At 39.6% G+C, this 14674-nt stretch overlaps 1 protein-coding gene across 1 annotated transcript in view; it reads left to right on the plus strand.

Moving 5' to 3' along the window:
• NSF (N-ethylmaleimide sensitive factor, vesicle fusing ATPase) overlaps positions 1-14674 on the plus strand; it is a 150787-nt gene that overhangs the window by 70712 nt on the left and 65401 nt on the right. Inside the window, exon 9 of the mRNA XM_059147645.1 lies at positions 8411-8610. Coding sequence (XP_059003628.1) covers positions 8411-8610 — 200 coding nt within the window. The remainder of the gene's footprint in view (positions 1-8410; positions 8611-14674) is intronic.

The raw sequence follows: 14674 nt of genomic DNA on the forward strand, positions 1-14674 counted from the left end.
ACCAGGGGAACCGGGTAAGATGCTGCCTGACTTACTTGGTCCTCCCGAGTAGAATTTTCACTGTGTTTTCTTTCTCTCTCTGTTATTCTAGACTTCGGTGTCCTTGCTGGTGATTTGTTCAACAACTTTTCTTCACAGTCCTTTGGCTTCCTCATTTCCAGTAAACATCCCTTCCTTCCATCAGAGCCCCCCCCCCATCCTTTGCTCATACCCCAAGCTTCACTGTTAGCAGTAACGACCGCTTCGGGGATCCCCGTGTTACACATCCTGCTCTCCAGCTGCCCCCCATTTGTCCTGTGCTAGCACTGTCCTCACCCCGGCTCCAGCAGCTTGGGCCCCACAGGAACCCCCCAGTTAATTTATGCTCTCACTTTGCAACCTTTTTGTTCTCTCTTCCCTCTTGACCCAACTTCGATTCTGTGGTCTACCGTGTTTATCCTCCTTCCGTACAACCTTAATGGCCTTGTTCCTTATCTTCTGTGTATGTCAAAGCCCTGGATATGTCTCGGCTGCCTGCTGGCTCTGGATCGGGACCCAGACTACTGACTGTGGCTTTAGAAGAGCCCAAGGCAGGATGTCCGATCTCAACTTAAATCTAAGAAGCACATCTCAAGTGGGCCCTCAGTGTTTCTTGGCATCGGTATTTCCTGCTGTTCCTTCTGTATTTCCCTAGTCTAGCCGCTTTACTCTCCTTCTCTCCAAGAGGACCAGTTCCTCTTTTCCGTTCTCTTCAGACCTCCAGCATCATGTCTTCCAGTCCCTCACCAGCCGCTGGTGCCCTGGAATCATGATTTCATTGAGAAAATTGAAGTAGTCAGAAGAGATTGGCCTCCTCTTCCCTACCACCAAACGTAGCATTTGTTGAATGAGTGAAAGAATGTGCTGTCCCAGAACTTTACTTATTCCTATATTCAAAGGTAATCAGCAACTTACATTCCAAAACCGTATATAAATCTGGTTTTGCCATTTTAGATTATGCTTTTCACAACCACCATTATGCTACTGTAACCAAGAGTTATTAATATGTTTGTGCCTTAACCAAGTAAAAACTAGGTATTTTTAAAAAGTTGATTATTAACAGGAGCAATTAGTAAAATAAGCACGTAAGTAATTGAATATGGGAAATTAAAGATTTTTTATTTATTTATTTGAAAGACAGAGATCACAAGTAGGCAAAGAGACAGGCAGAGAGAAAGGAAGAAGCAGGCTCCCTGCTGAGCAGAGAGCCCTATGAGGGGCTTGATCCCAGGACTCTTGGATCATGACCTGAGGCAAAGGCAGAGGCCTTAACGCACTGAGCCACCCAGGTGCCCCTGAATATGGGAAATTAAGAGAAGAAATCCTTTGGGGCTATGTTTGATTATGCTATTAGCCCATGATAGCTCTAACTTGTAGAAGTGACAGAAGAAGGAGAAAAGATTCGAATGACATAGAAAAAGAAGGTAAAGCCTCAAACTTTGTGGATGAGAACAAGTCGTGTGGGAGTTTCACCCTCCCATGTTAGGAAAATTAGATAATAGAATTTACTTAGTTATAAATATGTTGGCTTTAAATTTGTGCTGCTCTTTACCTCATGTCGCTCAACTTAAAGATTTAGTTTTGAAAAAAAAATAAAGGGGTTAAAACAAAAAAAAAAATCAAGATCCTTATGCCAGCTTTAATGAAATTTCTATTTATGGAGTTGAGTAAGAGTCTGCACCTTATGGGGGCACCTGGGTGGCTCAGTTGGTTAAACATCTGTCTTCGGCTCGGGTCATGATTTCAGGGTCCTGGGATCGAACCCCACATTGGGCTCCCTGTCCCTCTCCTCTCCCTCTGCCCCTTCCCCTGCTTGTTGTCTCTCTCTCTCTCTCAAATATATAAATAAAGTCCTTTAAAAAAAAAAAAAAAAAGCCTACACCTCACCAAACACCTTAAGTAGCTTAGATAATCACAGCAAAGAGGAGAGTCCCTCAGTGACCTGAGTTCCATATTCTGAGTTCACTTAATGGCACCTGTGTGTTCAGGTGTGCGTTCCCACACATTTTCCCAGTTTCCCATGTTCTTTCCAAACCTTTACCATGCTTCCCAGGATCATCTCCTCATCCCTCCTTTTGTAGATGACCTGGCTCCTGCTTCACATAGTAAATAGAGCCCAGCAGGCATAACCTCATGCTCCTTTACTTAACTAATCTCTAATCCCGACAGAAGAGGTTTCCTTGCAAGGTATCTCTCAAAATCCCTCCTTTGTGTCGCCAGAGTTCCCCAAATTGTGATCTCTGTTCCTGCTTATATTACTTAGTTTCCTTCTCCCACCTCAACCCGAAATGATCTGACCCTGACCCAAGACCTTATGGTCCAGATCAGCATGAATTTCCTGGTTTTTACATCTGGTGTTCTCTATTCAAGCCCCAGCCTCTGTCTCTGCGCCATGTGTTCCCATTGTCACACTCCTCTGCTTAAAACTTCTTGTGGCTTTTCATGTGCTCAGAGCAGGCATTCAAAAACATGGAACCAGTAGTTCTGATATCTTTTTTGAGCTTTCAACCTGTACTTTTTAAAAAATATTTAATGTATTTGTTTGAGAGAGACAGAGCACAAGCTGGGGAAGGGAGAAGCAGACTCCCCACTGCACAAGGAGCCTGACTCGGGACTCGATCCCAGGACCTTAGATCATGACCTGAGCTGAAGATAGACGCTTAACTGGCTGAGCCACCCAGAGGCCTTTCAACCTGTATTTTTTAAGGGATGTTACTATGTGAATCTTAAATGCCTTATAGCTAAAAACAAAGTTATGATTTCCTCTCTCCTCTTGCTAACTTCTTGGTTATGTTCTAGGGTTTCATCATTTTACCATGTGCCCAGGCTACATACCCTTGGGTCAACCTTGACTACTGCTCTTTCTTTTATTTTCCTTTGGCTTCTGAGCTCTGATGAATATCTTCCAAATCTTCCTTTCCTTTCCTACTATAATTTCTTATGACTATTGCCTCTTTCCATTTCTGGTCTCTTGTCTGGATTATTTCAGTAGTACATTCAGGGGTTTAAATTTGGATTTCATGAATAGACCTCAGAGGATCTAAGAATATCATCAAAATTGCTTGCACATTTTTTGTACATGTGCATTTTTCAGCACAGGTCCATTAGACTATTCCATGGGAAAGAAAGTAAGAGAATGAGAGACTAGGACAATTTAAATGAGTCAGTTCCACTGATTTCTGTTCTTTCCATGTCTGCTCTTTGCTATTTAGTTCACCAGCTCAGGGCATTGATCTCTGAGTAGCGAGGCACGTGAAGACATCGAGAAAGAACAAGTGACAGCAGTCAGTTCAGCTTGGCAGTCAGGACAGTCCAGCAGCCACAGGTCAGAGGCTTTCCAGCATCAGAGCCATGTCTTAATGTACTCCAGAAGCTCCAGAGAAAGCTGGGGCATCTGTAGGGAGCTGTCCTCCTAAGGCCTCTGGACCCATTTGTTCAAATGGTTCCAAAGGACTTGGAGGAAAATGAAAGTTTAATTGGCAAAAATCCAGAGCCGGCCAGTGAGGCAGTGTCCCCAGAAAAAAGTTAAAAATATTCCTCCAGCTCGACTTTTACCCTCTCATCTTTGTTCTTCAGTCCTCCCTTCACTCTATCTACCAACAGAGTTAGTTTTTATTTATTTATTTTTTTAAAGATTTAATTTATTTATTTGACAGGCAGAGATCACAAGTAGGCAGAGAGGCAGGCAGAGAGAAAGAAGGAAGCAGGCTCCCTGCCAAGCAGAGAGCCTGATGTGGGGCTCGATCCTGGGATCATGACCTGAGCTGAAGGCAGAAGCTTTAACCCACTGAGCCACCCAGGCGCCCATAGTTTTTAAACATATATCTCATTGTGTACGCTCCCTGTTTAAAAACCTCGGGGTTTTTCAAGACAAATTAAAAACTACTGGGCATGGTGTCAAGGCCTTCCATAGTTGGGAACCTGTCAGCCTCGTCTCCAGACACTCCCCACCCCCCTCCAAGGCTGTAGTCACAACAGGCTACTACTGGCTGTTTTGAAAGGACAGCTTCTATGTCCGTCCCTCTATGCTTTTGTTTGATCATGCCAGTTTCCCTTGTTAGGTACCATTTCCTCTCCCGTGCTCAGTCATGAACCTCCTGCTGTCCTTCAAGGCCTGCACTAAATATTATTTCTTCCCGTGTCCATCCCTCATTTTCTGCCATCACCCTGGCGAAGTCAGTCTCTTTTGGCCAGGTTCCAAAAACACTTCATACATATCTCTGATAATGTCATATTATATTGTAGATAACCTATTTTTATTTCTGTCTTTCCTACTAAACCAGAAATGCCCTGCAGGTAGGGACTGCCTTTTTCATGTTTGTATCCCTAACACCTAGTTTCATGCCTAGTCCAAACAGGAGCTTAATACACTTTTGTTGAATGGAATTACTTACGAAGAGTTTTTATGACTCATTTAAAATTAGAGACCAATGCTTATTTAATAAGTCAGAAGAGGCTATAATAATAGTAGTAATAACAAAGCCCCATTTCCACTGCTTATTCAAGTAACTGCTTCCTTTGTGGAAGTAGATTTTGAAAATCTTCACTTGTCAATGTATATATTTTTTAAAGATTTTATTTATTATTTATTTGACAGACAGAGATCACAAGTAGGCAGAGAGGCAGGCAGGGCCGTGGGGAAGCAGGCTCCCTGCTGAGCAGAGAGCCCGATGCGGGACTCAATCCCAGGACCCTGGGATCATGACCTGAGCCGAAGGCAGAGGCTTTAACCCATTGAGCCACCCAGGCGCCGCGTCGATGTATATTTTTGATGTGCTTGCGATCCTGAAAGAATTCTAGTTCTAATGCAGACTAGAGCTTCTATTCTCTATTTTGGTCATATTGAATAGATTTGGTCATTTCAGAGATCTGTATGAGCTACAGTAAGTTCCATGGATGGATATGCGTTTTATCTCTTTCAGACTTCATGGTGATATTTTGTGAATCATTTATAAGTCCATTTAATTCAAACCACATTAAATTGAGCATTTTCCATATATGAAAACAGAGTTACGGAGTTAAGATTCTAGTACAGACAGTCCCCAACCTATGATGGCTTGACGTAATGATTTTTTGACTTTATGATGGTGTGAAAGCAATATGCATTCAGTAGAAACCATATTTCAAATTTTGAATTTTGGTCTTCCTGGGCTAGAGATAAGCAGCACAATATTCTCTCACGATTCTGGGCTGCGGCACCCACATCTCCCAGTTGCCTGTGCCATCACAAGGGTTGTCTTCAACTAGCAGTGAGTTGATGATAACTTATGATGATAAGTTAAGGCCGATCTGTGTTATATATTATATAGTTCTGCTAAATTTGCAAAGTCCCAGTCACTATAAGTATGTTTTTTAGGCATTAGTTCATTTATGAAAGTAAACACTTCCATAAATGAAGAGTTTCAAATAATTTTTTAATCTTTTTTTTTTTTTTAGGATTTTATTTATTTGTCAGAGGGAGCACAAGCAGGGAGAGTGGCAGACAGAGGCAGAGGGAAAAGCAGGCTCCCCGCTGAGCAAGGAGCCCAATGTGGGGCTCAATCCCAGGACCCTGGGATCATGACCTGAGCCGAAGGCAGATGCTTAACTAACTGAGCCACCCCAGGCTTCCCTCAAATTATTTTTTTAAATTGTCGTCTCTCCTTCATTTCTTTGAGTTTTGTAGGAAAGGAGTCAACAACAATTTACTTATTCAGCCATTTACTGAGTACATATTATTATATGTTAGACATTATGGTGCATGTTTGCAATTCTGGATTGATGAGCTAGCACCTGCCCTTGAATAGTTCATGACCTACGGAGAAGGTATATAAACAAATAATTGCAACTTAAGCCTTGGAGAAGAGGAAGGAAACTGCTTGAGAAACCATGATGAGATTAAGACTGGATGTATCTGCAGATGAATTTGTGGTTAGAGAATCAATGAGCTGAAGGGAATTCATACCCGGTAGTCTTTTTTTTTTTTTTTTTTTTTTTTTTTTAATATGAAGTTGGAATCTAGGTCTTTTCTATGAATTAAACACATAGGGTAGCACTTGAGAAGAACGGTGAAGATCTAGATGATTAATGTAGAGAATGGGAAGTGGACTAATAGAAAACATTAAAGGGTGGTGTGCAGTATTGAGAAGCAGTGAGCATGGAACCGAAAGTGGTTAAAAGGAAATCGTGAGAATATCAGTCAGGACAGTGGTGTAATTTTCTCTGACTGTGCTCTGTGGCCAACATGTAGCTGCAGTAAAGTCATATTGTGTTCAGGACTGCGGGATGAGTAGAAGAGAAGTATAAGAAGGCCAAGAAGTTGAAAGAAAGTATAGCTTAATGGGGAAGGATGTAGCATTATGAGGAAGTGGATAAACTTGGAGAAAGTTAAGAAATTAGAGGAGGACGATAAGGCCTGGTACTTTGTCGGTCCTCAGCAATTATTCGTTTTCTTCTTTCTGGCTCCCCTTTCCTGTGCCTTGTTTTACCAGCACCATGACCAGCTGCCTCTGCTATGGTTTATATGAACAGTTTCAAGTCATGATGGTAGCAGTTGGCTCGGAGGGTCAGATGAGCAGCCAGGTTCCGAAGTCTTCATCAGAAGTACCCCAGTGGTTTGGATGCTTGCAGTGCCTGATGAGGCTGGCCTTGGCCTCTAGGAGAAGCTCACGCCTTACACCTCATCCCACTACTTCTTGTGCTCCAAGAGTGGATCGAGGCCAAAGACATTTCATTGGCCATGGTTCTCAGACCAGGAATTTATTTGGTGATGAGAAAAGTTAAGACCCTAAGCCTTCAAAGGTTTCCACTAAGTTCCCCTTGTCTCTACAAATCTAACCATAAGTGCACATCTCATTACTTTCAAAGATTTAAAAAGGAGTCTTTTTTTGACATACAGAAGTAATGACCATACTGGCAACCCAAAGGGTATTCTTTTTTTTTTTTTTTTTTAAAGATTTTATGTATTTATTTGGCAGTAATCACAAGTAGGCAGAGAGGCAGGCAGAGTGAGAGAGAGGGAAGCAGGCTCCCTGCTGAGCAGAGAGCTGGATGTGAGGCTCGATCCCAGGACCCTGAGATCACAACCTGAGCTGAAGGCAGAGGCTCAACCCACTGAGCTACCCAAAGGCCCCCCAAAGGGTATTCCTACTCAGAATCTAAAATACCTAGTAGAGTTGGTTGTACCTTGTGATTTCTTTTATGTGAGTTATTAAATGTATTGTCATAATTTTTTTTTATAAAGAAACAGTTTTTAAGGCTTTCATTCCAAATGAGGACAAACTATCATACATGGAAACATACTATATTTCATTTCCAGAAATTTTCTTTTTCACCTATACTTTTGAGTGTAACACCAAAATCTAATAAATCGTTATTTCACAGAATGCTTTTTTGCTGTAGTACAAGGGAAAAACTCATAAGAAAAGAGTCCTGCATCCTAAGTGTGAAACTGCAGGAAAGGTGAGAATTCCTAGAGTTAGTAAAGTGAAACCACAGGTCATCAGAATCTTAGAAATGGAGTAAATGCTCATGAAGAAATCCTGGGGAGTCTAAATCACCAGTCTTGCTCTTTCCCTATTGTTACGGATACCTTTTAAGGCATTTAGCAATGCTTGCCTAGAAAAGAATTGAATACTGTTCTCTTGAAATTTCATCTTCATCTGGGTGGTGTTGAGAAAAGCCTGTGCCTCCCTTGGCATTAGTCACATGAAGTAGGACATTCAGCTTTATCCACTAAGTTGTAACATCCATCTGGATCTTTCGGATTGCTCTATACCAGCCAACTCAAAACATGTTTGCCCATTCTTCAAGGGCTTGTGTTGACAGGTAGACCTGTAATTTCTATGACTAAGATATGGTTTCCATAGCCTACCGTATCATAATAGATTTGTGTTGGGTTAAATTTGCCTAAAAGCAGATCTCTTTTATTCTTTGACTTTAAAGCAAAAGATAATGGAAAATAAGTAATACTTCCTAATTAGGTATTTAGGTCAAAAAACATTTTCAGAGTTAAAAGTATTTGTTCTAAATGATAGTTCAAATATACTTTTCTAAAGACCTTTAATTGGCAATTTTCACACTCAAATACTGGTACTTGTATAAGAATTTTTTCTGGATTTTCTATTTTGAAAAAGAGTTTTAGGGACACCTGGCTGGCTCAGTCAGTAGAGCGTGCAACCCTTGATCTCCAGGTCATACGTTCAAACCCCATGTTGGGTGTGGAGCGTACGTTAAAAAAAAAAAAGAGCTTTAGTTGTTCATTCTTGTTCTGTTCAGGCACTTGGATATTATATGTTAATGACATGACTATAGTTTTCCTAACACGCATATGAAGAAGAAAGAAGATTTTCCTTTCGATGCCTTACTTGGATTTTAGGTAATTGATATAAGTCTGTTTTCTTTTCCTCTTTAGGTTGCAAACATGTTAAAGGCATCCTGTTATACGGGCCCCCAGGTTGTGGTAAGACTCTCTTGGCTCGACAGATTGGCAAGATGTTAAATGCAAGGGAGCCCAAAGTGGTCAACGGCCCAGAAATCCTTAACAAGTATGTGGGAGAATCAGAAGCTAACATCCGCAAACTCTTTGCTGATGCTGAAGAGGAACAAAGGAGGGTAATGTTAATAAAGTATAATTTAGTGAAAGTTTGTTATCGCTTTTATGATGAATGAAACCAAAGCTAAGATGGAAATCTTGTTACCGTGGTCCATGTTTTGCAGGTAGAATTTATTTAGTACTGAACTATATCACGGAACCAGGGATTATGGGGCATTTACATGATGTGAACACATGCCAATACCCACATGGACATAATACCAAGATAGATGATTATATAAGCCAAAGGTTTTGCAAAAACAGCACATGAATTTATTTTCAGGTGTCACTTTTATTCCACATTACTTTCAGAGAGTTAAACTCATTTATCCTTTGGCAAAGGGGGAAACTAAATTCATAAAATGACTAGTAGAATTATCTGTATGTAAGGAGCAGCTGCTGAAAGCGAGTTTGCTTACCACTGAGTCTCCTCAGCTGTAGAGTGACAGGTATGAATTGTTAGGTCTCAAAGAAAGTTTGATGTGGCTCTTAGAAAAAAATTAATTAAAAGTCAAAGCAGGGTTTACTAATTGTTATGGTTAATTTTATGTGTCAGTCTGATTGGGCCTCAGGGTGACCACACATTTGGTTAAACATTATTCTGGGTGTGTTTGTGAGGATATTTCTGGATGAGATTACCATTTGCATTGGTAGACTGAGTAAAACAATTGCCCTCCCTAATATGGGTGGGCCCCATTCAATCAGTGGAAAGCCTGGCTAGAACAAAGGGCTGCTCCTCCTCTGACTAAGGGAATTTCCTACTGCCTGACTGCTTTTATCTGGGCCATCAGTTCTTCCCTGCCTTTATACTCAGACTGAAACTGCCTCCCTTGGAAGCTCAGTCTCCAGCTTGTAGGCCCTACCATTGGCTCTCTTGTGTCTGCAGCTTGCCAAGTGCAGACATGGGACTTGTCAAGCCCCATAATTGGGTTACCCAATTCCTTATAATTCATCTTTCTGTAGATCGATATAGATCTATATTTAGATCTATGTAGATCTCTCTCTCTATGTGTGTATATTTTCAGATGACCAATAGGGATGGATCTATAGATCCATCTTACTGATTAGATTTCTCTAGAAAACCCTCATACACTAATACTAACATATTTATTTCATTGGCAGAAGTTCAAAAACAATGCCGTCAGATTTCTGCTTCTAGCAATGCAGTAGAGTAGGTAACCTAAAAACCTGCCTTCTGTAAATACCTTCAAATGCAGGGTAGAATATAACTAAAATCATTTTAAATGCATAATTTAGTTCTCAAGAAAGAAAAGGAGATCTCCAGAAATGAAAAGAAAACTCTGAAAATTAGAGTGGTAGAGATAAGAGTTGCAGCTTTTTGTTTTGGTAATCTATGAGTTTGGGTTTTAGTACCTGCTAGCTGGCAGAAAATGAGTCCTTGAACTCACTTCAGATGTGGACTAGGAACTGGAACCTTCAAAGGGGTTGTGTCCTCAATGAAAAGAATGGACTAGAAATTGCTCACTAGCACAAAGAAATAACAAAGACATTTAACCATCTGTCTGAGTTCTTCAGTGGGATCTAAAGAATCTTTCATGGGAATTCTGAACTGTGGTTTCTTACCTCATGCTTAGGATTTGAAAACACACACACACACACACACACCCCTCACCACCACCACCACCATCACCACCCCCACCCCCACCCCTGAACTTATGTGGTCTGGGGCCCCCGTGCTGAGAAATTGATTTAAAGATGAATCCTGAACTAATAATAGCATGGGGTTGATAGATATTAACAAACCTCTGGGGAGGAGGAGAATGGAGGCTCAGAAAAAAAGATCCTGGTGTGTAAGGTCATCATCCCTTTGGAGATATTAGCCATTTCTGGAGGGAGCTGCTAAACCGCTGTGCAGCCCTTTTGACAGGCCAGTGGGAACAGTGGGCCAGAGGTTAAAAATGAACGGCTCACAAAGAAAGGACACCTGATGAACATGTCTCAGTTTGAGCTGGGACCCTGGAAGGCTGCACAATAGAAGCAGGGGTTAACCCGAAGTAGACATGCTCTCACAGAGGCCAGCTTTGAATTGCATCTCATTTCTCTAAAATTAAATTGAAGGCTCCTAAATCACTGGTGCCTCTTGGCATCCAGCAAAATTGTAGATCCTTCCTGGAGGAAGGTAATATCATGCAAGGCCACAGATTATTAGTTTACAAATGAGATGCCTGGTTATAAATCAAAAGCAGTCAGGTACACAAACACATAGACAACTTGAAGAAAGAGAAACAAAAGGTGATAGAGATTGGGCCTCCAGATACCGGAATTCTCAGATACAGGCTTTTAAAGTAACTTCACTTACCATGTTCCAAGGGAAATAAGATTGAGGATTTTGGTCGAGCAGTGATTTGTTTAAAAAAAAAAAAAATCAAATGGAAATTCTGGGAATGAGAAATTCAACAACTGAAATTAACTCAAATAGATGGGTATAAATAGCAGATTAGATGCTGCTGAAGAGAGGATTGGTGCACTGAAAGTTGTTAGACAAAAATAACCAGAGAAAGGATGAAAGCAATGAAAAGTGTCAGAAAATACCAACACAAATGATGGAAACCGGAAATCAGTTAAATGTTTTTTCGAAGAAGTTGAGAGAGAAGAACTGTTAACTTAGAACTTTGTATCCAGTAAATGGATAAATTGTCATGTAATATCCCATGAAGTATTACACAGTAATAAATAAACAGAATATGGTCATACATAGTTGTGAGTCTCACAAATAAATATTGAGCAAAAGAAATCAGACAAGAAAGAATACATTCTGTATGATTCCATTTATGTAAGGTTCAACTAAAATATAATATTTAATGATACAGGCCTAGGTGGTAAACTATAAAGAAGAGTGAGAAGTAATTTCCATAAAAAATCAGTTTGGGGTTGCATATAGGAAGTAATGGGGAGGGATACTGAGGAAGAGTTGTGAGGACATTCGCTCACGATGCTGGCGCTGTTCTATTTCTTGTTACGTTATATGGATATTCATTTTGTGACAGTTTCTTGAAACATGCATTCGTATTTTGTGAACTTTGTCTGTATACCATAGTTCACCATGAAAAAGTTTCTAAGAGGTAAACTTAATAATCAGTGCATGAGACAACAAATTAGTCATCAATACAGGTGGTATTTTTTAAGGTTAGAACTAAAGTATGGAACAAAAAATATAGGAAGTGGATTAAGTCTAAGATCTTTGTATTATTTGGGAAGAAGATAGTACTGTTAATAACATTAAGCTTTAAGTTAGATGGATATGTGAAAATTGTGAGGAGGAACTGGGAGAGGAATAACAAAAACTCAAATTCTTTAGAAGCCATGACTCAAAGAAAGTGTAAAGATATTGAAAATGTAACTTCAAAAAAAATTTCATTTACATCAACAGTCAAAATGATGAGTACTAGAACTAAGTCTTAACAGGAAAATTAAAGGAGAAAATTATAAACATTTTTGAGTATCTTTTTTTCAAGAGCTACTAAATGATGTGATGTTTATGTGTGGGAATCTGACAATATCATAAAATAACATCTTCCCGTATTAATTTATAAATTTATGCTTTTCCAATCAAGTCTGATGGGAATTTTTTGGAATTTGACAACTTGATTTTTTTTTTTTTTTTTTTTTGGATACTTGAAGAGCCATGAAAATTTTCAAAAATTATGAAGAACTTATTTCACATCATACTGGAAAGCTGTAGTAATTGAGACAGTTATATATTCTTGCATAAATAGACCAAGGAAACAGAATAGAACACGGGAAGTACTTATTATATGAAAAGTGACAGTACAAATGAAAGGGGAAGGAATATTCCATGAATCTGGATGAGATCATCAGCTTTCTGTTTCAATTAAGGTAAAATACAGTCCTTATCATATCATACAGAACTGCAAAATGGATTTGCAAAAAATAAATGAAACTTACCAGAGGAAACATTTTTAGAAGAAATCTAGGCAAAAAGCTTTAAGAATTGAGGCTAGAGGGGCGCCTGGGTGGCTCAGTGTGTTAAGCCACTGCCTTAGGCTCAGGTCATGATCTCAGGGTCCTGGGATCGAGTCCCACATCGGGCTCTCTGCTCAGCAGGGAGCCTGCTTCCTCCTCTCTCTCTGCCTGCCTCTCTGCCTACTTGTGATCTCTCTCTGTCAAATAAATAAATAAAATCTTAAAAAAAAAAAAAATACGGGGCGCCTGGGTGGCTCAGTGGGTTAAGCCGCTGCCTTCGGCTCAGGTCATGATCTCAGGGTCCTGGGATCGAGTCCCGCATCGGGCTCTCTGCTCAGCAGGGAGCCTGCTTCCTTCTCTCTCTCTCTGCCTGCCTCTCAATGTACTTGTAATTTCTCTCTGTCAAATAAATAAATAAAATCTTTAAAAAAAAAAAATACTTTGTCTAAAAAAAAAAAAGAATTGAGGCTAGAGAAGAATTTCTTTAAAAAAAAAAAAAAAGAAGAAGAAAGAAGGGTATTTATTTATTTATTTATTGCCTCCCAGGTACCCCAAGAAGAATTTCTTTATTAAGATTTGGAAATCAAATCCATAAAAGAAAAAATGTAAATTTGGTTACATTAATATAATATGAAGAAAATTTCCTCTGACAAATTACACTGAATAGAGATGTAACAGACTGGAGAGGATATTTGCAGTGTATATAATCTACAAAGAGCTGGTGTTTTATAAATTGTCTGTAATAACTCCTTTATAAAAAGTATGAAAAAGACAAATACCACAATTTAAAAAATAAAACCAACTAACAGGGACACCCGGGTGGCTCAGTTAGTTGAGTGTCTGGCTCGGTTTTGGCTCAGGTAATGATCTCAGGTCTCTGGCCTCAGCTACATTGGTTCTCGAAGGCATGGGTCCTAGTGGATTGGTACAAGTCCAGTAATTCACAAGTTCAGTAACTCTTCAGACAGTCCCAGAACCAATTCAGTTTTACCGTTCATCCCTAATACTACAATATTTTCTGTTTTCTGTTTCAAAAATCTTATCAACACTCAGTGTACCAAGAAAAATTGTCACCACCATTTACTATGTGGGTTGAAAGAACTCCTTTTTTAAAATTTTAAGTTATTTTACAAATAATTTACAAATATAAGAATAAAAGGGAGTGAAAGACTATTATATATTTAATAAGAACTTAAATATAGCAAACTAAATTTTTATTCCTTATTTTCTTGGTCTTGAAGATAGGGACATAGCTTTCTATATCTATGTAGATATCTATATATCTATCTCCATCCAAATGGTCAGGAGCTTCTGAAGGTAACTAATGGTTCATCAGTTATCATGCATGAACTTCTACATACTGATTCTAAGTTTTGTCTTTTTTTTTAAGATTTTATTTTTTATTTGTCAGAAACAGAGAAAGAGTGCGTGCACAAGCAGGGAGTGCAGCAGGCAGAGCGAGGCAGGCCTCTTGCTCAACAAGGACTCTGTCCCAGAACCCTGGGATCATGATCTGACTTGAAGGCAGATGCTTAACTGACTGAGCCACCAAGATGTCCCTGATTCTAAGTTTTAAATACGCCTCTAATGGAGTCTAGATTGTCATTATTTCTGGTTCTTTTTGTACTTGCATTGTCAAGACATAATACTTGAAGAATTTTTTTTTTTAATCATTATTTTCTTGAAGAGAGGATGGCCACCAGATACTCCATAATTGCAAGACATTTTCACTTTTAGATTTGTTTACACCCTTTAGAATGGTCACATTTTTTAATATCTATATCACCTGTTTCTTCTCATCATCTCTCTATAGTACCTGCCTTCAGCATCCTTCTACTTAGAAACCATATCAAGGAAATTTTGATGTGTAGATAAAAGAAAAGATGAAAGAATACTGTCATGTGTCCTTTTTTTTTTTTTTTAAGATTTTATTTATTTATTTGACAGAGATCACAAGTAGGCAGAGAGGCAGGCAGAGAGAGGGGGGGAATTAGGCTCACTGCTGAGCAGAGAGCCTGATGTGGGGCTTGGTCCTAGGACCCTGGGATCATGACCTGAGCCAAAGGCAGAGGCTTTAACCCACTGAGCCACCCAGGCACCCCTACTGTCATGTGTCCTTAACAGAAAAATGAGATGGTC

The sequence above is a fragment of the Mustela lutreola genome, chromosome 15 (genome assembly GCF_030435805.1).
Source record: "Mustela lutreola isolate mMusLut2 chromosome 15, mMusLut2.pri, whole genome shotgun sequence".
NCBI lineage: Eukaryota > Metazoa > Chordata > Mammalia > Carnivora > Mustelidae > Mustela > Mustela lutreola.